The sequence below is a fragment of the Lynx canadensis genome, chromosome A2 (assembly GCF_007474595.2).
Source record: "Lynx canadensis isolate LIC74 chromosome A2, mLynCan4.pri.v2, whole genome shotgun sequence".
Lineage (NCBI taxonomy): Eukaryota > Metazoa > Chordata > Mammalia > Carnivora > Felidae > Lynx > Lynx canadensis.
Genome location: NC_044304.2, coordinates 14,355,912 through 14,379,033, shown reverse-complemented (window position 1 = coordinate 14,379,033; position 23,122 = coordinate 14,355,912). Strand labels below are relative to the sequence as shown.

Here is a 23,122-nt window from a genome sequence, read left to right as displayed (position 1 = left end):
TTTCTTTCTTTCTTTCATCATTCATTCATTCTGCAAGTACTTACTGCTCTGACCATGGTTTTTTTTTTTTAACTATTTTTTTTTAATTTTTTTAACAGTTTATTTATTTTTGAGACAGAGAGAGAGGGAGAGGCAGAGAGAGAGGGAGACACAGAATCGGAAGCAGGCTCCAGGCTCTGAGCCATCAGCCCAGAGCCCAACGCGGGGCTTGAACTCACGGACCGCGAGATCGTGACCTGAGCTGAAGTCGGACACTTAACCGACTGAGCCACCCAGGCACCCCTATTTTTTAAATGTTTTATTTTTGAGAGAGAGAATATGAGTGAGGGAGGGGCAGAAAGAGAGGGAGACAGAAGATCAGAAGCCAACTTTAAGCTGACAGCAGTGAGCCCAATGTGGGGTTTGAACTCAAGAACCATGAGAGTATAACCTAAGCTGAAGTAAGATGCTCAACCAACTGAGCCACCCAGGATCCCCTGACCATGTACTTTTGAGTTAACAAAGGACTAGGCAGAAGCAGGAGCACCTAGCCTAGGACCTCAGAGAACCCTAAGCTAGCCTACTGCCTTCAGACAACAACCGGGACTGCAGGACAAGGGCAGTCACTCACCACACTGGGCTGAGCTTCAGGTGAGACCTTTTCCAGATGTAAAGTTCCATGATTTTTAAATGCTAATGTCTAAAGATAGCCTGATGACAGTCAAGTGCCAGACCCATCCTCTATGGATGTCCCACTATGCTACCAACACCAGGTATCAAGCATCATCAACACTGGTGATCCTCAGCTAGCTCTAGGAAACCAGCATAGACTTTAGGTCACTTCTTGTCTCCAGAGGGCTCTGAGGGTCTCAGGTAGAGCTAGGGCAGGGGGCGTGTAAAATGGTAGAGCTGCCATGACAACAGTCTGGCAAGTCCTCAAAATGTTCACCAGTTGCCATATGATCCAGCAATTCCACTCCTAGGTATATACCCAAAGGAACCAAAAACATATCCACAGAAATTGTGTTCACAAATGTTCATAGCAGCACTATTTGCAAATGCCAAAAGGTGGAAACCACCCAAATTTATCCTGATGAATAAATAAGTGGTCCATCCATGCGATGGAATCACTCAGCCATAAAAGCATATGAAGCACTGAATCATGCTACAATGTAGATGAACCTCAAAAACATTACTCTGAGAAAAGCCAGACACACACGTTATATAGTCTGTGACTCTGTTGATATGAAATGTCCAGAACAGGCAAATGTATAGAAACAGAAAGCAGATAGATTAGTGGGAGACGGAGGATAAGGAATGACAGCTAATGAGGATGGAGTTTCTTTTGGGGGTGATAAGTGTTCTGGAACTAGACAGAGATGATGGTTGCACAACTCTTGAATATACCAAATAAATAAACAAACACTGAATTTTAAATCATAAATCGGTGAACTGTATGGTAAGCAAATTATATCCCGACTGTAAAAAAACAAACAAACAAAACTAAAGCACTGCTAAAACTTTTGTTAGAACATTCTGGAAATGTTTTCCTGCTAACAGGAATACTTGACCATACTCTTTTTTTTTTTTTTTTTTTTTTTGCTATATGCAAGTAAGAGCTGAAACCTCACAAAACCAACCCCAACTCTCGTCTTGAAGCAGGCAAATCCAGGCAGCCGGTTCTCACCCCATACAGCTATGCTGTTAGAGAGACATGCACCCCTCAGCAAGTCACCTGCTGGCTAGCCTGTAAAAGCAGCTGACCAACTCAGGAGGTCCTCCAAGCTGTCTTAGAGTTCTAAGACAATTCCCAGTTCTACCTTCTTCTCTAGGTAGGTAGTTCTGGGCCAAAACATGGCTGGCCAGACTCTGATGGTAACAAGATAAAAATTCCACCCAGGTCTCAGGCTCTGCCCTGCTGGGTCCTTTCAGCCCTTGAGAGTCCTAAGCAAGGGGTGAGGCCGGCTCAGTTTCCTCACAGGTGTGAGTTGGGGTAAGGGCAACTGAGCCACCAAGCACCAGTGCAGGGCCCTGCACTACCGACAGTGATGAGGGAAAAATTCTACTCATTTTGGTTAGTGTTGGGAAATCACAAAAGTGGCCAGAGTGCAAAGGCCACCTGGCTAGGATTAATTATCCTCTTCCTGATCTTCCCAGGAAGGTTTATCCCATTTAGGCCTGGGTTTTTCAAGTGAGTGAACCCGAGATAGGAGGGGTGAGCAAACAGCCTCCCTGGAAGCAACAGGCAGGGCCTGGGTGATCCTGTGGTGACAGCCCAGTACACAATTCTGGAGGAACTTGACTCTCTATTTCCTCTAGGAGGTAGCTGTAAGCTTCTGAAGCAGTGCTCAGTTTCAAATGTCCAAGGAACTGAATGAGGTTCACTGGACAAGTCAGAGCCTTCATTTCAGACACCAGACCTCAACCACTCACCTGGCTTCTGGGCATGGGATGCTGGTCCTACCAGCTGGCCATGGCGGCAGCTACGTCAAAAGGCAACTTGTGTCAACGTGCTGACCAACCTAAAAAAAGGACAGAAAAAGAAATACTGAGTTTCCAAGGAAAGTTTCTGGAATGTATGGACAATTTTCAATGTCTCTGACCCCTGGAATTAGTAAAAATTTAGATTAAAGTAAAATTTAGATTTCAGAGCTCTGCCTCTACTACCTTCCACAGGGAGGCAGGCTGAGGAAATAAATTTCAATCACTCTCTGACCTATGACCTGATGCAGTGCTAACCAATAAACACTAGCATCCCAGACACTGACTTCAGCAATATGGACACAGATATGAGGTGGTAACATGCAGCCACACACCAACATACTGAACACACAGAAAACGGCTCAACATTTCAGTTATGACAGTAATAACATTAATAGCAGAAACAGTAATACTTAGAATTTAACAGGTGCTTAGTAGCAAATTCCAGTTACTATGTTAAAACTCTATCTCTTTGAATCCCCAGGACAACCTTGGGGTTACATGATCATCCCCATTTTCAGATAAGTGATCTAATGTGTCTAATATTCAGGAATTTGCCCAGGGTCACCCAGGTCTCCCTCTACAGACATGACTTCTTTGCTCCCCGGTCCACACACCAGGGAAACCACTCACCATTCCAGGCAGTGCAGGGTTTGCCCTCAAGAAGCTGAGGGTGCAATGTGCCTGGGGCCCAGGCAGACTTTACCTCCATAGGGCAACTCGAAGTTTTACCCCAGGGATCATCTCCACAGGGATTACAAAACTGCCCAGGGAGGAAGGAAGTACCTGTTTTACAGACAGGAAAATTAAGGAACAAGAATGTTCAGAACTCCCCCAAGGTCACAGAGACAGTGTGGCTCCAGGACTTCCCCCTCCTTTGTGACATCAGACATGCAGGGCTCCAGGCGCAGAGGCTAAACCTAGAGAACCAGCCAAATCCCAGACTCCTAGGCAGTGCTATCAGTTGTAGCTTGCCGAATATTGTCAGTATCACCTCTGTTGTCATTCTTTGAGCCCACATGACTACCAGGAGGCCTGGCTCTAATATGAAACCTTTATTTTTAAACTGGGTTCACAACAATTCACAGTTCATGGATAGCGAGAAACACTCCCATGGGAGAACTTGCAAAATAAGCAAATATCAATGAACTCTATGCAAAGACCTTTGGGCACCAAGGAGCACACATGGCATCCTCCTCAGTGAGGCCCAGGGCCAGATGTAGCCACCACCAGGGCTAGTTCCTGGGGAGGGGAGCGCTTTCTGCCACTCCTTTTTGGCCCCATTCAGGCCAAAAAACACAGTGGACACCATTAATCCTAGTTCTTTCATATCTCTTGAACCATGGCCTCACTCTGCCATGGAGGGGGAAGCCCAGAAGGAGAGGCTTTCTGAGCACCTACCCTCTTCAGAAACAAAGTCAATACACACAAGTCAGCAGTATTTCCACACAGATTTTTAAAAATCCATTTACAATAGCATATATATGAAATACTTAAGGATAAATTTAATTTTTAAAAAGATGTTCAGGGTGCCTGGGTGGCTCAGTTGGTTGAGTGTCCGACTTTGGCTCAGGTCATGGTATCATAATTAGTGAGTTCAAGCCCTGTGTCAGGCTCTGTACTGACAGTTCAGAGTCTGGAACCTGCTTCGGATTCTGTGTCTCCCTCTCTCTCTGCCCCTCCCCCACTCGTGCCCTGTCTCCCTCCCTCCCTCCCTCCCTCTCTCTCAAAATAAGCATTAAAAAAAATATATGTTTGGGGCGCCTGGGTGGCTTGGTCGGTTAAGCGTCCGACTTCGGCTCAGGTCATGATCTCGCGGCCCGTGAGTTCGAGCCCCGCGTCGGGCTCTGTGCTGACGGCTCAGAGCCTGGAGCCTGTTTCAGATTCTGTGTCTCCCTCTCTCTCTGCCCCTCCCCTGTTCATGCTCTGTCTCTCTCTGTCTCAAAAATAAATAAACGTTAAAAAAAAAAAAAATTTTTTTTTTAAAAAAATATATGTTCAAGACGTATCAAGTAGAACCACAATAACACATCACTGAGAGAAATAAAAGAAAACATAAAGGAAGATATGCCTTGTCCATGGATCAGAAGATATCAATTATCTCCCAAACTGATCCACAGATTCAATGCAGATCCAATCAAAAACTCCCAACATGTTTCTTTTTTTTGGTAGAAAAAACAATCTGATTCTAAAATTTATATGGAAATGCAAAGGAACTAGAATAGTGAAAGCTGAAAAAGGCAAACAAATTTGGAGGACTTATCCTACCTGATTTCAAGATTTATCATAAAACTACAATAACCAAGACAGTGTGATAAAGACAGACAAGAGATGGAATAGAATACACCCATGCACCTGTGTACAACTGATTTTTGACAAAGATCCAGTATCCTACTCTGCAAGACTGCAAGACCACAAGACACACTGGACAAAATTTTCCTGGAGGGTTAACCCAGCAAGGAAGAAGACCTTCTTAATATGTTATCACAACACACACAATGCGTGGATGGAATGCAATGTGCAAGAAATTTTAAGGTAAACTCAGACTTTCATACTCAAACATGGCTTTTCCCCATCTCAGCTCATGACAGATCCAGTCTTTCGGCTGCTCAGATTAAAACCTTGGGCTGCCCTCTTGATAAGACTACCCCACCATCCAGTCCATCAGGAAATCCTTTTGTTTCTGCCATTAAACACATTTGGAGTCCAACAGCTTCTCACACGTCCAGTGGACACCATGTTTGGCATTTGCCCAGAGTGAAGCCCTACTGTCTCCTGGCCTGAGGCATGCCTCCTGCTATCCTACCCTAGCCATGCTGGCTTCCTGGCCACGCCTCCAACACACCAGGAACTCTCCCTCCCTTTTTATGTTTTAAACAAAATTCCAGATACTTTATCATTTTAACAATCACTTCTCCAACTGGCATCCCAAATTGAAAATTATCTTTGAAAACATAACTACCATATAATAATCCCTAAATGTCAGCAAAAGTCCAGTTCATATTCAGCTTCACACAATTTCTCAGAAATGTCTGTATACGGCCTCTTATAACAGTAGCTGTTCGAGTTTTTAATACTATACCTGCTCCCTCAGCCTCAATCACTCTCACGCCCAGATGGCAGACCCTTCCATGCCCTCCCCCATGTTACCGCTCAAAATGTCTCCTTTGCAGAGGTCCACCCTGCTCCTTCTCTCCCACAGGCCTGACCTCTCTGCATATTCCATATAATGTGGTACTGTATGGACTTTCTCACCCAATAAGAACATAAATGCCACAAGTAAAGGGGTGTCTTGTCTGCCTGATGTGATTGTATTTCAAACACCTAGAACAGTGTCGGACACACACCAGTGCTTGATAAATATTTATGGAATGAATGAGCTGGGATGATTTAACACTGAAGGAGAAGGAACCTATCTGAGAAGCCCACACAGCAGCAGCCCCTCCATACAATTAGTGCAAAATTCACAAAGGAGCTGAAACCAAGCAGAGATCACTTAGCACCATCAGACCTAGGGACATTTCTCTAAAATAAACTGTAGTTGCTTTTTACTGATATATCATGTGGACTATTTTGCCATCTACCCGCACTGGCTGGATTTAGAGAGCTTTTACTGTTTTTATTTCCAACCCATACATTTAAAATAGTATCAAGTAACCCTTAAGTACACAATTACCAACTCATAAGAGACTCTTCCACTCCCCTGATAAATGATTATGGCTTGGCTTTGACCCCACACCTGGGTACTGTGGCGCGTGTGCGTGCACACACACACACACACACACACACACACACACACACACACACTGCAACCCACCCAAACACAATGATTTCCTAGTCTAAAGGAGATCATACTTGGTAAGAAGGCAGTCATAGTAATTTACATGAAATCAAGTCACTGCACTTTGGGCAACAGAAGTCCTTTGTTGCCATTTCATCCTCTCTAGCTTAAACAAGTGAGATTGGCTCCCTTTAAACTTGAGGGGAGGAGCACTGGGCAAAAGCTGGCTGCTATCTGGGGAACTCCAGTTCTGAGGATACACTCGGGTTGCAGCACCCATGGTCAGCACAGGGATGAGTCTCTGGGGCCATAGGCATCTGACCGGGAAGCCTAAGCTCTCCAAGGCACCCCTGGAGGGCCCCATCATCCCTTCTGAGGCCCTGCTCTATAGAAGCTGCACACCTCTGGTCTCCTTCTACCACCATCTGCACTCACCAAACAACTGTGCTGTGTAAAAATTTTTCAACTGTGTCTATAACTAAACATTTACCACCCTGGCTCTAATCCAGTCCTGGAAACATGACATAAGGCCAAAAAACTCCAAGAAGAAACCCAACAATATCCCTCACCTTCTCCCACCTCTAAGTCCACTAAGTCTACTAGCTCCATGAAAACTGAGTGCCCCTGAAGAATTACCTAGACCCTGTCTGGCAAAGGTCTTAGTGACTGCACCACCAAACTGTCAAGGAGGGGACTCCCTGGCCAGCCCCCTCAGAAAGGGAGAAACTGAGGCAGCACAGTAGTAAAGCATCTCAAGGAAGCCTAGAGGTCACACCATGTGCTGGCTGGTTCCATGTGCTGGCTGGCTGGAGAATGATTAACTTGGGCCGAAGATTCCATTTTCTAATCCAGGGTCGGCAAACTTCCCTAAGTTGTCCTGGTGAACGGTATTCCTGGAACACAGCCACACCCACCGGAATATGCACTGTGTACAGCTGCTTCCACCCATAAGGCAGAACTGAGTAACAGAAACAGAGACAGTACAGCCCCAGAGGCTGAAAACATGGACTACCTGGTTCTTGAAAGCAGGAAGAAACTGCAGCCCTGGCAGGCTGTGCTGAGTATCAAAGGGACAGAGGTGACCCAGACACAGTGGCACAACCACGACAAAAAGTCAGGGCACAGGCACACCAAGGAGATGCTCCAGCTCTGTATCAGCCCCAGGGCACAAAGCAGTACCTACTCTCTCCAAAGCATGGAGCCTCATTAACCCTATGTCCCCATGGACTAGGGGCGGGGGCGGGGAGAATGACTTGGCATACTAGAGAGGCAAAGAACCAGCCCCATGAGGGCCAAGGAGCCAACGGTAAGGCCAGCTACACAGGCCCATCCTTGGCAACCAGAACTGGCCTCTCTCCACTGTCAAGGGGAGAAGGCATCCACTGGGGTAACAGCCAGTTTGTGCCCTCCAAGCCCCTGATCTATCCCTGCCCTCCTTCCCTTGGCCACGGTAACCATGGCCTCACTGAGGGATGATGGGTCATCCAACTCCGCACACTGTGCCAGTGCACAGTGCAGCCTTTCCTAAGGCCCTCAACACCCCCCAATGCTTGTAACATCTTACCATGACCTTTGAGGCCCTTCCTGCTTTAGGCCGAAGTAACTCTATGAAGTCATCTGGCATGCATGTATATATGTGTACACACACACACCACATTCTTGGCTCTGACCACACTGGCCTTGTCTCAATTCTTCATACCACCACATCTTGCCTCCACCACTGGGCCTTTACACATAGTGTTCCCACCACTGGGAAACCCCTTCCCTCCTCCCACTCATCCTTCAAAACTCAAGCACCTGTTACTCAAGCATGCTCTCCCTAATCAGTCCCTCCCCATTCCCCCTTCTATTACTGAGGACTACAGCCCCACCACTTGGCACAGCTGATCTTGACATTTGACATACAGCATCCCATTAGGTTCTCTTCCCCAAACACTCTTGAGAAAGGCTCTTATTCACCTCTTTATCCAATTCCTAATGAAGCACACAGGAGGAAATAGCATCCTCCATGAGTTATAAATACTCAAAACATCATAGACTAGAGGCAAAAACATAGCAACATAAATATAAACCCTACCCTTAATTAGAATAGCAAGTCAACACCAGGAAGAAGCAACATGGAGATAGGCAAGGCCACAGCACCACACTTCCCCTCTGGGAAGCTCTCCCCACCTCCCTTACACTACTATTTGGAGAAAGGCAAAGAGCCTGAAGAAAGGCACTCAGAGATTCCAGAGGCCTCTACGGCCTTATATCTGGGAAGGCCTCCTCTGCCACTGCTGAGAAGTATGAGTTACCCCAGCATCTATGCACCCACATCTTGTACTCCCCTTCTCCTTTCCTAGCCTATCCTAAAACAGCCAGCACAGTCCTTCCAACAGATCTCCTTCCTCTCCAAGGCTTGGCTCCAACATACCCCTTTACCCTGGGCATTCCAGGAATCCCTCCCTTTCACACCACCAAAACCATCCTGAATGTTATAGCACATCCTCCTGATGAATCATGACTAGCTGCAGGAGCCCACCTGACCCTTGGGCAGACCATGCTGAGGACCAAATGACAGGCCCTGGCACTAGGCAGGCTCTCAGAAGTAACTAGTTCTCACTTTGACTAGTATGATTAATGTTGTCCCTCAAAATATTTCAACTCCTATCTAGAGTTTCCACACTCAGCCCCCAGCAGCTGCCCTGGCAAGTCCACAAAGATCATCAAAACTTCAGGGGTGCCTGGGTGGCTCAGTTAAGCATCTGACTTCACCTCAGGTCATGATCTCAAGGTTAGTGAGTTTGAGCCCCGCACTGGGCTCTCTGCTGTCAGTACAGAGCCCACTTCAAATCCTCTGTCCCCCTCTTTCTCTGCCCCTCCCCAGCTTGCACGTGCTCTCTCTCAAAAATAAACAAACACTGAAAGGTTCAAAACTTTAGGGGCGCCTGGGTGGCTCAGTCGGTTGAGCGTCCGACTTCAGCTCAGGTCATGATCTCACAGCTCATGGGGTCGAGCCCCGCGTTGGGCTCTGTGCTGACAGCTCAGAGCCTGGAGCCTGCTTCGGATTCTGTGTCTCCCTCTCTCTCTGCCCCTCCCCAGCTCATGCTCTGTCTCCTCTCTCTCAAAAATAAAGATTAAAAAAAATTTTTTTAAAGGTTCAAAACTCCCATATTTTAAATGCTCAGGAATCAGAGGCACCTGGCTGGCTCCGTCAGAAGAGCAGGCAACTCTTTATCTTGGGGTCCTGAATCTGAGCCCCAAGTTGGGTACAGAGATGACATAAATAAATAAACTTAAAAAATAAAAATAAAAAGCTCAGGAATCAAATGTCTCCATCTATCTATCTAGACAGGTCTGAAACTTTGGGAAGTATCTTAAGTGTTAATCACTGAGGCTGCTTGAAAGTACATCTTGAAGAAAATGTCACAAGAACAAAAGAGATAACTTCTTTGTTAACAATGAGGACCTAAGAATTGGTGTCTCCCATTCTGTGTACATGCACCAATATGTGCTATATTAAGGAAATTCTCTGAAAAATAGCCATAGGAAAACAAGGAATACCTTCTATCTCTAAGCCAAGCACTGGAGCAGAAAAGACCTCAGATTGTTTCTGGACTCTGTTCTCTTAAGTCCCCTGCAGACTCCAAGAGTCCTGTGTCACCCCAGACAGCTGGAGAAAGTGCATCCAGGCCCCATCCCTATGGGGACCAAAGAACACCTACAGAATCTCTGCTCCAGCACTCCCAAGATGATGCTACAATGGGCCTTCTAGAACCACACATCTATTTTTTTTTTTCTTTAACCTCATAACATCCAGCACAAGCTAGGCCATCAAAATATGAGTGCCTTTGTTCCTTTCTCCCTAAGCTAACTCTTGGGAGGGTAAAACACATGCTCATAAGGATGCAGGATATTTCTGAATTCAGAAAGGTTCCATTTTTCCTTACTGTACTAAAATATAGGTAACATCAAATTTACCATCTTAACCATTAAATGTACAGTTCAGTGGTGTTAAGTCCATTCACACTGTTGGGCAACTATCACCAGCACCATCCATTTCCAGAACTTTGTCACCTTGCAAAACTGAATTTCTGTCACCAGTTAAACACTAACTCCCCATTACCCCCACACCAGCCCCTAGCATCCACCATTCTACTCTTCTAGCTCCATGAATTTGACTGCTCTAGTGATCTCATATAAGTGGAATCATACGGTATTTGTCTTTTTGTGTCTGGCTTATTTCATTCAGCACAATGTCTCTTAAAGTAAAACCACACAGATTATTTTAACCCTTTGGGGCCAATGTGTGTACAGAAAAAAGCCCAAGGGCCTGGTATACCTATAGCCAAAAATGACTCTAACACCCTGATTCCCAGACTAGGCATGTACCTGACATCCTCCACTATCAATCCTGCCTTCCACTCGCCAAACTATACAAAATGGCACTGGAAAAACTTAGAATGGTAAGGTGAGAGCAGTGGTAAACATTATGCCTCAGATGGACTTTAAGTATGCTTAGGTCACCTCAGCTCTGACTTCCCAATGTACCCCATCTCCCTGAGATACAGCTTTCCCAGCCCCATCTCACAGCTATGAACTAAGACAATCAAGAAAGAAATGCCTCGTGAGTGAATGGTAAAAATGACTAGCTCATCTTGGATATAAGCATTCCTTAAAATGGAAGCCAGAAGACATCGCAGCCCAGCTCAAACATATTCCCTGCAGCACCTGGGCTAGATGTGGGGACACTTACACAGGCCACCAGGGGTGCAAGCTCCTGACACAAAAAACTCTACACAAGAGAGACCCACACAACTAGCCCAAAGAGCTTAACCACCAATCATCGTCACCAAAAAGGAAAACACTGTATCCCCCCTCAAGTTCTGAGCACCAAGCTCCCCTATCTTGTGGAGCAGAGCCAGGCCCAGGGGATTCACCACTGACATCTAACATCCTGTGTGGCTCAGTAGTTGAGTGTCCAACTTTGGCTCAGGTCACAATCTCACGGTTCTTGAGTCTGAGCCCCGCATCAGACTCGCTGCTAACAGCACAAAGCCCACTGCAAATCCTCTGTTCCCTCTCTCTGCCCCTACCCTTGTTTGTGCACTCTCAAAAATATTTAAAAAACAACAACAACAAAAAAAAACTCCCCAGTAACCTCAAGTAACCCCAACATGAGGTATCCAACTCGCACAGAGGGAGGGCATTTCATTGCCTATCATTTCAAATAGGAATACCCAGAGCACCCCAATTATCTCTTGGTCAACTGCTCCAGAATGAATTAAGACTAAGAGCAAAAAATTACTGTCTGGGGTTCCCCACCTAGTACCTCTGCCTAGGGCAAGCAGGCAGTCAGTCTCCTTTGAAAACACATATATCCCTGTGTGACCTATGACTAAAACATGCAAAGAATCCTCTTGAGATGACAAAGAGTGGTCCTGAGTCTCCAGGATCAGTCAAGACAGAAACATTTGGGAGTGAGGATCACAAAAAGCCCCACCTGCAGAAGACATCAGCTCCATCTATGAGGTGGCCAACAGAAAGTTCTAATGGCAGCCAGCCTTGTTCCCAAGAATGTACCATCCAGGCTGCCTCCATGTCTTACACACCAGCATCTCAATCAGCTGTATTAACTTTATAGCTGGCTAAAGGGTTATGTTTATTTTCACGTCAAGAAATAAAACCTCCAGCTATTCTGCTATTCTATTATTTTTTATTTATTTTGAGAGAGAGAGAGAGAGAAGGAGGGAGGAAGGAAGGGAGGGGGAGAGGGAACATGGGGGAGGGGCAGAGAGAGAGAATCCTAAACAGACTGTAAGCACAGACATAGGGCTCAATCTCACAAACCCTGACATCATGACCTGAGCCGAAATCAAGAATCAGACACTTAACCAAATGAGCCACCCAGGCATCCCCCAGCTATTCGATTCTAATGGCAAGTTTTCTTGAGTTTGTTTTTGATTTTTTTAAATGTTTCTTTATTTTTAGAGAGAGAGACAGAGAGAGAAAGACAGAGCATGAGCAGGGGAGGGGCAGAGAGAGAGGGAGACACAGAATCCAAAGCAGGCTCCAGGCTCTGAGCTGTCAGCACAGAGCCTGACATGGGGCTTGAACCCACAAACCAAACCATGAGATGATGACCTGAGCTGAATGAAGTCAATTAATTACCAGACTGAGCCACCCAAGCAGCCCTCTTGAGTTTGTTTTTAAAGAAGCAACACCTTACTTATCACAAAGGCAACCTCCTGGAAGAATCCTTCCACCAATGGACAAAGTTATCTTCCACTACCACTAAGACATCCTGGGCCCTAGCTACAGGTACCATGTGCTCCCTCATCCAGGTCTGGGTGGCCTGGAGCCTACATGCGCCAAGCTAGCAGGAGCAAAGCCACCAGCTGAGCACCTTCTCCAAGCTGTGAAGACAGCCCCTAAGTCAACAGCCCACTCACTCTCTCATTTGGTGATCCTAACACAGGCACCAACCCTGATCTGCATATTCACGAGCAGCGCAAGACCAGCAAATTAAACCAAGTCTCTCTAAGGAACAGCATAAAGGCTATCTCTCCTGAGTTAACATCCCCAACAAACCATCTTCCAATAGGCGATCCTGATGAATAAGCCGCTACACTAGTACATCTGAAAACTAATACAACATTATGTGCCAACCTTTTTCAAATTTAAGGGGAGGCGGGGTAGGAAGGGCAGCCAGACTGGCACAATCACCTAATCTTCTGCAAGTACTCCCCAAAAGCTTAAGAACCGTATCTTATTTTTCAGAATATTGTTCTTTGGAAGGGTGAAGGGAATACTTTTGTTTTTCAAGAGCAGGATTCTAAAGATGGCTCCATTGTATAAAAATGAAAACCTGAGCCTAGAAGAAAAGAACTTCACAATCCTGAAATCCAAACAAAATCTACCCACAGTAGTCATGTAACTTTTCTTTGAAAGGTCCAAGACAAGACGAACTATTTTGGTCAGTTACCAGAAGCTGGTAAGATAGCAGAAATCTCACTAAAGAAATGTAAGTGGGGGAGGATCTCCAGTTTTCACCTCTAAACCCCACCCCACTTCCAGCCACCTTCTCACTGTTGAGGAAAGTATCCACCAGCCATCCTACTACATCTGGATGGATTTGGAACCTCAGGTGGCCTTTGCCACCTTGATTCCCAAGAAGGGTACCATCTTCCAGGCTGGCAATGGGAGACCAGGAAGGAGTGATTCAGGTCTATTTAAGCTAGTAGTTTCCAGACCACTAAAGGGTCTACCTAGATCCAAATCCAGAGGAGCTAGTGAGTACCCAGGCAGGCAGCAGAGTTAGTGTCGTCCACCCACAAACCTTCCAGATCCCCCGAGCCGAGATTCAGGCAGGAGAGTAGACTTGATAGAATTCTAGAAATCCAGTCTGACACTAGGTCTTCAAATACAAAACAAACTACAACCATCTGACCAACCAAGCTTCCCTAAGTAGCAGAATTGTTTCTTTGACCATCAAGGCCCAGGTCAAATAGTCAATACCATCTGGTAACTTCTCAGAAGTGGCTGGAACTGTCCGCCAACCACACCATGGCATTGATAGCCCTGACTGAAGCCACACAGCTAGCCCAGAAGTCCTGAGGCCTTGCCACAAGGTCCAGGCCAATGAAATGATCCTTGGCCCCAGATGCTTCATCACTGCTACACATTCTGACGATGTACCACAGCAATCACAAAAATCACAAGACTGACTAAAACGCTGCAAAGTGAGAAGGGATAAACTATAACGACGGCAACATCTATCAGTAAAAAGTGGCTTACACTACACACACCAATTAAGAACAAATTGGGGGGGGCGGCGCCTGGGTGACTCAGTCGGTTGAGCGTCCGACTTCGGCTCAGGTCATGATCTCACAGTTGATGAGTTCGAGCCCCACGTCAGGCTCCGTGATGACAGCTCAGAGTCTGAAGCCTGCTTTGGACTCTGTGTGTGTCTCTCTCTCTGCCCTTCCCCTGCTCATACTCTGTCTCTGTCTCAAAAATAAAATAAACATTGGGGCGCCTGGGTGGCGCAGTCGGTTAAGCGTCCGACTTCAGCCAGGTCACGATCTCGCGGTCCGTGGGTTCGAGCCCCGCGTCGGGCTCTGGGCTGATGGCTCGGAGCCTGGAGCCTGTTTCCGATTCTGTGTCTCCCTCTCTCTCTGCCCCTCCCCCGTTCATGCTCTGTCTCTCTCTGTCCCAAAAATAAATAAAACGTTGAAAAAAAAATTTTTTTAAATAAATAAATAAATAAATAAATAAATAAAATAAACATTAAAAAATTAAAAAAAAAAAAACAAAACAAATTGGGAAATGATGTCAACAGATGCTACACCTTCCTGACAACGTATCCAACAAAAGTATAAGAGGATGTCAGGAACAAAGGGGATCCCCAAGGAGGATGTTCACAGAACCATCAACTGTCCTCACCGTCACCAGCCCTAAGGGTAAACTGAGGCTAAGATGGAGGTGAGGATGGGCTACACCTGGCTTCTCTCAATCATCAGAGCTCACCAGTGGACTGCATGGACACTTCCCATCACTTATCCTCACAGAAGGGTCGTGAGAATGAGGAAGAGAAGGGACGAAGTGGACACAGGGCCCCACTTGCTAGTTCTCCTGACATGACTGGCATCTAAAGGAGAAGGAAGGAAACTGCACTGAAGATCGGACACCTGGAGAACCCTGCTCCAAGAGGAGCAAAGCAGCCAAGGCCAAACTGCCCCCACAAAAGCACAGTTCTTAATATTAAGAATAGTTAAGGGCCTACCTCCCAAGGTGCAATGGTGAGGAGACCAGAGTCTTACAATTTACTTGCTGCTTCTGTCTCCAGTCAGAGTATACCTTGCTGGTAAGAAGTTTTAGTACTAAAACTCTGAGGTATTAAGAGGTACAATGCAAATGTCACATGAAATCTCTGCCTTAAAAGGCATAAAGAAATCTGCAAACACCACACAGGCTCAAATTGCGCCCTCACTGGGACATTGCCTACACCTGAGACTAACCCCAGAGTAAGCTGGAGGCCCCACAAAAGGCAGAACTCTGCCACACAAAGTCCATGTCCAACATGGACTGGTGTGTCTTTCTTCCATTTGCACATACCAGAGTAACCGCACATGTCAGGCTCTATTCCAGCAAGCAGGGCCAGCAGGCACAAACATATGCATGTATACGGCCACCCTAAACACACAAGTACAAGTACACATGCACATATGCATACATACACCCAGGATCAGCACATGTGCACACAAAGGACCAATACACTTAGGCCACCATACTGGGCCAACACACTTTGTCCTCCAGGCAAAGGCACAGTTCTAAACCATCAATTGTTGAAAACATAGACCACACATCCCCAAGAAATACTGTCCTAAGCTGGGCCAGGTCCAAAGTGACCTACAACGTCCACCTGACTCCAGTGTCTCTGAAGCACAGTCTTGCCAAGACAATCCAACCCCCAAGCAAGACATTCCCTGGTAAGTCAGGGTCCCAGGCCATCAGCCTCCCTGTAAAGGATGTTGCAAGGCCAGCAAAGGTACAAAGGGGCAGGTCTACAAGGGTGGTGGTATTCACTTACCTAAGTCTTTACTGTATCAGCCATGCAGCGGACCCTCCTGCCTACACCAAGGCCCACTCTACTGCCCTGCTCTGCCTCCAGCTGCTTCACACAGACCCAGGTACTATCAAACCATTCAGCACCAAGATCCAGCCTGAGACCCAGGCCCTGCAGATCTGTCCCCAAGACCACAGTGACTCTACTGTCCCCATGGTCCAGGCCTCCTCCTGAGGTTTAGGCAGGTGAGGGCCTAACTCTTCATTGAGAAAGTGACCATTAGGCACACAGAATCAAAGTGCTACAGAAAAGCCCACTGACAACAACTTCTGAGACACGGAGAGAATCACCTTTAACATACTGACAAGAGATTTTATTACTAAAGGAGAAAAGAAAAGTATAATAGTGGCTAACAGGGCACCTGGGTGGCTCAGTCGGTTGAGTGTCCGACTTCAGCTCAGGTCATGATCTCACGGTCCATGAGTTCGAGCCCCACATCAGGCTCTGTGCTGTCAGTTCAGAGCCTGGAGCCTGCTTCAGATTCTGTGTCTCCCTCTCTCTCTGCCCCTCCCCCACTCATGCTCGGTCTCTCAAAAAATGAATAAATGTTAAAAAAAATTTTTAAAAATAAAAGTGGCTAACAATTATTGAATTCTTGGGGCACCTGGGTGGCACAGTCGGTTAAGTGTCCGACTTTGGCTCAGGTCATAATCTCACAGTCTGTGAGTTCGAGCCCCGCATCGGGCTCTGCACTGACATTGCAGAGTCTGGAGCCTGCTTCAGATTCTGTCTCCCTCTCTCTCTGCCCCTCCTCTGCTCAGACTCTCTCAAAAATAAATAAACATTTTAAAAAATTAAAAAAAAACAATTATTGAATTCTTTATTTGATGCAGAGTGCCAGCACTTTACATGCCTGATTTCATTTAATCCTCATAACATCAGAATGAAGTCCTGCCAATGCTACCCACTTCACATGGGGTACTGCCAATGTTACTCACACTTTACACAGGGTATTGCCATTACTACCCCTCCTTCACATGAGGTAATACCATTGATGTTCACACTTCACACAGGGTACTGCCACTGATGCCCACACTTGACAGGTGAGAAAACTTAAGCTGAGAGAGAAGTCAAGGTGATTGGCCAGGGTCAGAGGGCTAAGAAGTCAAAGATCCAAACCCAGGTCAGCCATCTCTAAGGCCCAGACTCAAATATGAACCACTTTACTATCAGGGACAGTCTGACTTTGAAACCATCCTGGGGCTGGATCCTTCCCAAGGCTCTGGGAAAACTTCCTAGAGCAAAGATCAGCACACCCACAATTCCTCCTCTAAGAGCACACTTACTTAACCCTTTACTAAACTGCTGGAAACCTCATGGAGGAGTGAGCCTCAACTGTGCAAGCTGTATCCTGTGGACCGTGCAACAAATTCACTGACTCATGTGCATCCTCCATTTTTGTAAAAGGCACAAAACCCCTCAGAGGTTGACAAAGCACATAATTTCTGAGCCTCTACCTACCAAAGTACAAGCCAAAAGAAGGGGCTTAAAGGAACTGATCAACACTGCCAGCCTGGGTCACAAACCAGGACCAAATTCCATCTTCATTTCCAGTAAGATGTACACACACACCAACCACACTCTAGCACACTATGGGAAACCAGGGTCCCTTAGCAGGAAGATGTGTGCAGATTTCTCTCCTTTCCATAAAAACAGCACAGGACTCACAAGTGTGAAGCAGTAAACAGAGCAAACAGACTAGTGGGAAGAAGATTGGTCCCCTGGCCACTGACACAACAGAGTGAGAGGACATAGGGCTCAGGGACAACCCAGGCCCTATAGAGAGGGCTTCCCAGGGTGGGCAGGGGCCAAGACACACGCCAGCCCTCCCAGCTCTGTACATATGGCACCAGGCTGCTGCCCTCACTTAACTCATCTGATTCTCACTCCCATCCTCAACCCCCAAATCAGGACCCCGACAATATCTTGTTCATCGCCAACCAGGTGCCACTCTGGAACCCAAGTCATTCTTTTCCAAGTGCCAAATCCCCAAGGCCCCTTTCCTTCCTGAAACCACAAGCCCCCTCCCCCCCAATACTAGTGTTGTCACTCTGTGGGACGCCCACCTGTCTTCTCTCCTGGACTCTGCCAAAAGAGCCATGATTTGAAAACATTTCAGCAATGCGTGAAACAAGGAAACTTTCTCAAACCAGGAAGCAGCAGCTGTTGGAATAATTCATGTGAATGTTTCAGAGAAGCATCAATTGCTCTGGGTCTTTCTGGAAAAGTGTTGAAGACCTCAAGTTGGAAAATCCTCAGAATCTAGAAAATGCAGGTTACCAACCAGTTCCTAGGCCACTGGAATCACATCAAGCCTCTTCCTGGTCCCTCTAATTGCTACAAGTTCTTAGATTACAGGCTGTGTCCCTCTAATTTTCATCCATCTGTCACTACTTCACAAACTTTTCCTACAATGTACAAGATGGCCCCTCTTATATTTTATTCCTTCACCTATTATTTATTGCACTTTCTTCTAACACAAAGCACTATCAGTTGGGAAAGAGGAGACATAAGAACAGATCAAGTTCTGTACCTTCCCCCACCAACAGAGGTGGCCACCAACCTACCAGATTCACAGACATGCTCCTTGAGGGTTCTAGAGGTCACACAGGGCCTTCATGCTTCAACACTATATCCTCCCATCCTGGCCATGTAAAACAAAGAGGAGCCATCCAGTACCATGGGCCAAGCTGTCTAATACCCAGCTTCTCCCAGGCAGTAGCTACTACCACAGATCACCTTCTCCAGGACCCAGCTCACCTCACCTTTGCTCAAACTCAGCATTCTTAAAACCAAAGACCCACAATCTTGGGCCCCATGTCACCTTCCAGTCTTCATGCTGCTGCTACCTCTTGGACAGGCTCCTACCCACTCTTCCCTCTCTCTCAGGGTTCCCTATCCTATCTCGCTTCTGTGGCCATAAGACCCTAGAGGGCAGGAAAAGACCATCACCAGACCCCAGGGGCATAGCACAGACTGAGCAGGGGAAGGAACCCCAGTTGTTAAATGGACAGATGACTTGTTCTCAGCCCCTGGTATCCAGCTAATCCCCACCCAATCTCCTTGCACAGTGTCTCTGGCACCTGTCCCTGTTTTTTATTCCCCACCAGGCAAATCCAAGACTGTATTAGCTCATGCCTGCCTTTTCTCAACCTCCCTTTTTCCTGACTTCTCTGCTCAATTCAAGTGAACAGTCTCCTCCTCACAAATCTGAGGGCTCTTGATGCTTTTCAGATGAAGTGTAAACAGTCTTCCATTTAAGGTCATCAATAATAATTGGAACAACCTGCATTTTTTTTTTTTTTTTTTAAACCTTACTTCCCACTTTGACTTTCTATAAACCCTGACGTCCGGGAGGGTTATCTGCCAACTCCATTCATCCTTGATGCTCCAATGCAAGGGAACACTCCTTGTAAATGGTCTAGTCCAACATCACCAACCTTCTTCACAAGAGCTGTAGACCTCCTGAGACCAAGAAAACCATCGCTTCTCAGAATAATATGCTGAAGGATGGAGGGAGATAAATCAGATGTCCCATCTTTTTCACATCATGGCATATAACAACAATTACATTGGCACAGCGCACTGGAGTAAAATAAGGGCTACTCACAGCCCGGGGCTAGGGCCACCTGGCTGCAAGGACATCTCTGTATCCCTGTCACCCATCCCAGCCAGCCTACTAAGAAGCTCTTCTTAGATAATCCTACAGTCAGCAACACATCTCCTGCTCTGTTCATTCCACTATGTGGTGATAAGAAGCCTGTACTTCATTTCACTCCATGGGGCACCTTCCAGAGCAGTTTAGGCTCTCAAATGTTGATGGTTAACTTTTTAAAGTAACTTTTTAAAAAAAAGGCCAACAGTGGCTCATAGACTCAGAAGGCTGGTTAAACAGACCAAAGTTACCCTAATTGTTCCAAGCAATTTAAGTTTCCTTTTTCCCTTAAGCAATAAACCAAGGCAACAGAGTAGACAAGCTCTCCCACCATCTTAACCTTCACAAAAGATAGGTGCATGCCTGAAATGCTCATCCAATGCTAAGCCCCTTCCCCAGGTGGTGACCTGTCCACTCTCACTGCCTTTTTTTGGCAGGGTCACCTGACCTTACCTCTAAAAAAGCAAAAACAAAAACAAAAATCCCAACCATACCCTCTGAGGGGGTGAGTATGTGCCCACTGGCACCATAAGTAGAAAAGGCCTCTGTCAGATGACTCACAGGGTGTCCTGGAATCCCTCATGGCCACCACCCCCAATCTTCTCTCTTCCAAACAAAACATGTTCGATCTCTCTAACCAGTTCTGTGATACAGTTTAAAGACCATTCCAACACAGGTTGTGCTGTTCTAGAATCATCTAGCACCCTTAGCTGGGTATTAAGCCCCTACCCCCCCTAGCACAGCCAACCACTAAATGTCAGCATCTGACATTTAGCCCATTCCACCTTATTTCCATGGTTGCTTTTTTTGATCTTGAAATGGTCATCCACATATCACCTGAAGAATTTCTGCAAGAAGTGCCATTACTTTTTTTTTTTTTAATAGACCAGGAGAAATAGTTTTATGCTCTTAAAATTGGAAGTCTTCATACACTCAATTCCAGAACAGGAAACACTGCTTCAGTTTTTTTGGTTTTGTTTTTTTAAAGGCAGCCCTAAGATTCCAAAAGCAGCCCTGAGATCTTCCTCTCTATGTCCTGTCCCATCCTCACACTGTAGACACCATGATGACCTCAGGGCTCAAAAAACAAGGCCCTTTGGGAATTAAGTTGTGTACCTGTATTGATGAGCACCGGGTGATGTATGGAATTGAATTACTATATTATACACCTAAAACCAGTATAACATTGTATTAACTATAATTAAAATAAAAACTTAAAAAAAAAAAAAGATGAGGCCATGAGGAAGGAAACCTGCCAAATGACCTCCTGATTAGGGAGGAGGAACAAAGGAGAAAACAAAACTGAGCAAACCATAAAGAAATAAGGATGACATAGGGTGCCTAGCTGACTTGGTCGGTAGAGCGTGCAACTTTTGATTTCAGGGTTGTAAGTTCGAGCCCCATGTTGGGTGTAGAGATCACTTAAAAATAAAATCTTTCAGGGGCACCTGGGTGGCTCAGTCAGTTAAGTGTCTGCCTTCCACTTGGGTCATGATCTCACCGTTTGTGAGTTCGAGCCCGGCACTGGGCTCTGTGCTGAAAGCTCGGAGCCTGGAGCCTGTTCGGATTCTGTGTCTCCATCTGTCTCTGCTCCTTCCCCACTCGTTCGTGTGTGTGCTCTTTCTCAAAACTAAATAAACATTTAAAAAAAATTAATAATAAATAAATAAATAATAAAATCTTTCAAAAGGAAAGAAAAAAGAAATAAGGATGACAGAAATCAGATCAAGGAACCTGCAGTAGAGAACAGAGAGCTACATTCTCCTCCCTTTTGCAAATTAAACCCGGGGCAGGTCACTCCCCTCAGGCCTCAGTTTCCAGTTTCTAACATCAAGAGCTGCCCTACCCATCTTGAAGTCTGTGCTGTGTTCAGTAAAACTAAAATGGCACACAGAAGCAACATAGTCCCAGGTGAATCCTAAACTTGTCTGGGGCCCAAGGACCAAACATAGTTGCATTTCTAATGCTCTGCCTGACAAATATAAATTGACTATAAGGCTGCAATTACATTTCCATCCAGACTTACTATGTAAAATCTTTCCCTAAGAAAACTTCAAAAGCAGACCAGACATAACTCCTACACTACTGACAGCTGAGGTTCCCACCTCCTCCTCAGACCTCAGCAGAGACAAAAGCCTCAACAATAGAAACTAAAGTTTGGGAAGGGGAAGCAAGAGACAGATGACCCACATACAATCTACTGAGAAGGTCAATTAATCAAACAAAAATGTTAAGGAAAACACTAATCAAACCCTGGAAATCTCCCAGGGTTCCAATGCATATTAGAGAATCCCAAGGAGGGCACAGATTCAGAATCCTCTGAAAAAAAACCACTGCCATTGAAGGGGTAGGTATGAACCCTTTACATGCACAGAAATAACACATGAGACAACAAAAAATGAAGTTCAGGCATTCTGTCAACGATACAGAAGTCCTGGGGCATGCGGGTAGCTCAGTCGGATAAGCCTCCGACTCCTGATTTCAGCTCCGGTCATGATCTCACAGTTCATAAATTGGAGCCCTGAGTAGGGCTCTGTACTGACAGTGTGGAGCCTGCTTGGGGATTCTCTCTCTCCCCCGCCCCTTCTCTGCTCCTCCCTGCTCTTGCTCTCTCTCAAAATAAATGAATTAAAAAAAAAAAAAAAAGGATACATAAATCCTGAGAATATCACAGGTCCGGAGTAACTTGACCAATTCAATTAATGCCTTTGAACCAAGATTTCAGTTTGCTACACTCCTACTTTCCCCAAACCACTGAGCAACTGGAAAAAATAGGTTTCCTCTGTGGATGCAAATAAGGTTGTAGTGGCAAAGTTTTCAGAACTTGCTGAGTAAGCTTGTCCAAAACACACAAGAAAACTCTCTTATCAATGCCACAAAAATCCACCAGCTACAAACTCAAGTAAAGAGAATACTGGCCTGAAACCTGCTCACCTCCAAGGTCATGTTGAGCTACTGTCTCTAAAGTAAGAATGAGGTGAGTACAGTTTAACAGCCACTGACTCAGAGGCTAATTGCACAGAACAACCAGGATTAGAGTACATGTTATGCTGGGATTATATGCAGGTTTAAGGCCACAGGGTTTTTTGTTTTTGTTTTTTCCCTTTTCTTTTCCCACTTCCCTTCCAAATAATTTGGCCACCTTTTTAGGTGAGAGAGAGCTAGCTCCCTACAATGAGCTCTGAAGACCACTAAATTATGGTGGGATTTTGTTATAAACAAAATACAGCTCCTTAATCTGAGTGTTTCATTGTTTGTGATAATTTGAGATGTGAGACCTTATAGAGATCATCATGTAGTTGTCATGTGAGGGGAGGATTTTGTCTCAGAGGTGAATGGAGGAGCAGGAACTGGGCTACCTCTTACTTGTGAACGTTTCCCACTTATCCTTAGAGCCATCCTATGAGATCAAAGGTATGTTCCCTGTCTATAGATGGAAAAGCTGAGGCCAGCCAGGTAGCCAGGCAACCCGCCCAAAGCTGAAAAGAAGTAGACTGTAGTCAGTGATGATACCAGATCTGTCCATTCCCAAGCCAGTTTGAGAACTGTAAGTTTGGAAGAAGACTAGGATTCAGGTCTGGGCTCTCCAATTTGCCACTGCATGTACTTCAAGGAG

General features: G+C 45.8%; 1 protein-coding gene across 5 annotated transcripts in view; it reads right to left on the bottom strand.

The window, feature by feature from the left end:
• Positions 1-23,122, bottom strand: part of GATAD2A (GATA zinc finger domain containing 2A) — a 105,156-nt gene that overhangs the window by 60,662 nt on the left and 21,372 nt on the right. For 4 of the 5 annotated variants that reach the window (XM_030305319.1, XM_030305351.1, XM_030305341.1 and 1 more), the window contains exon 2: positions 2,413-2,501. In XM_030305319.1, coding sequence (XP_030161179.1) covers positions 2,413-2,427 — 15 coding nt within the window. In that variant the 5' untranslated portion in view covers positions 2,428-2,501. Of the gene's footprint in view, positions 1-2,412; positions 2,502-21,007; positions 21,027-23,122 lie in introns of those variants that run through there. The other variant, XM_030305335.1, reaches the window with a different exon arrangement.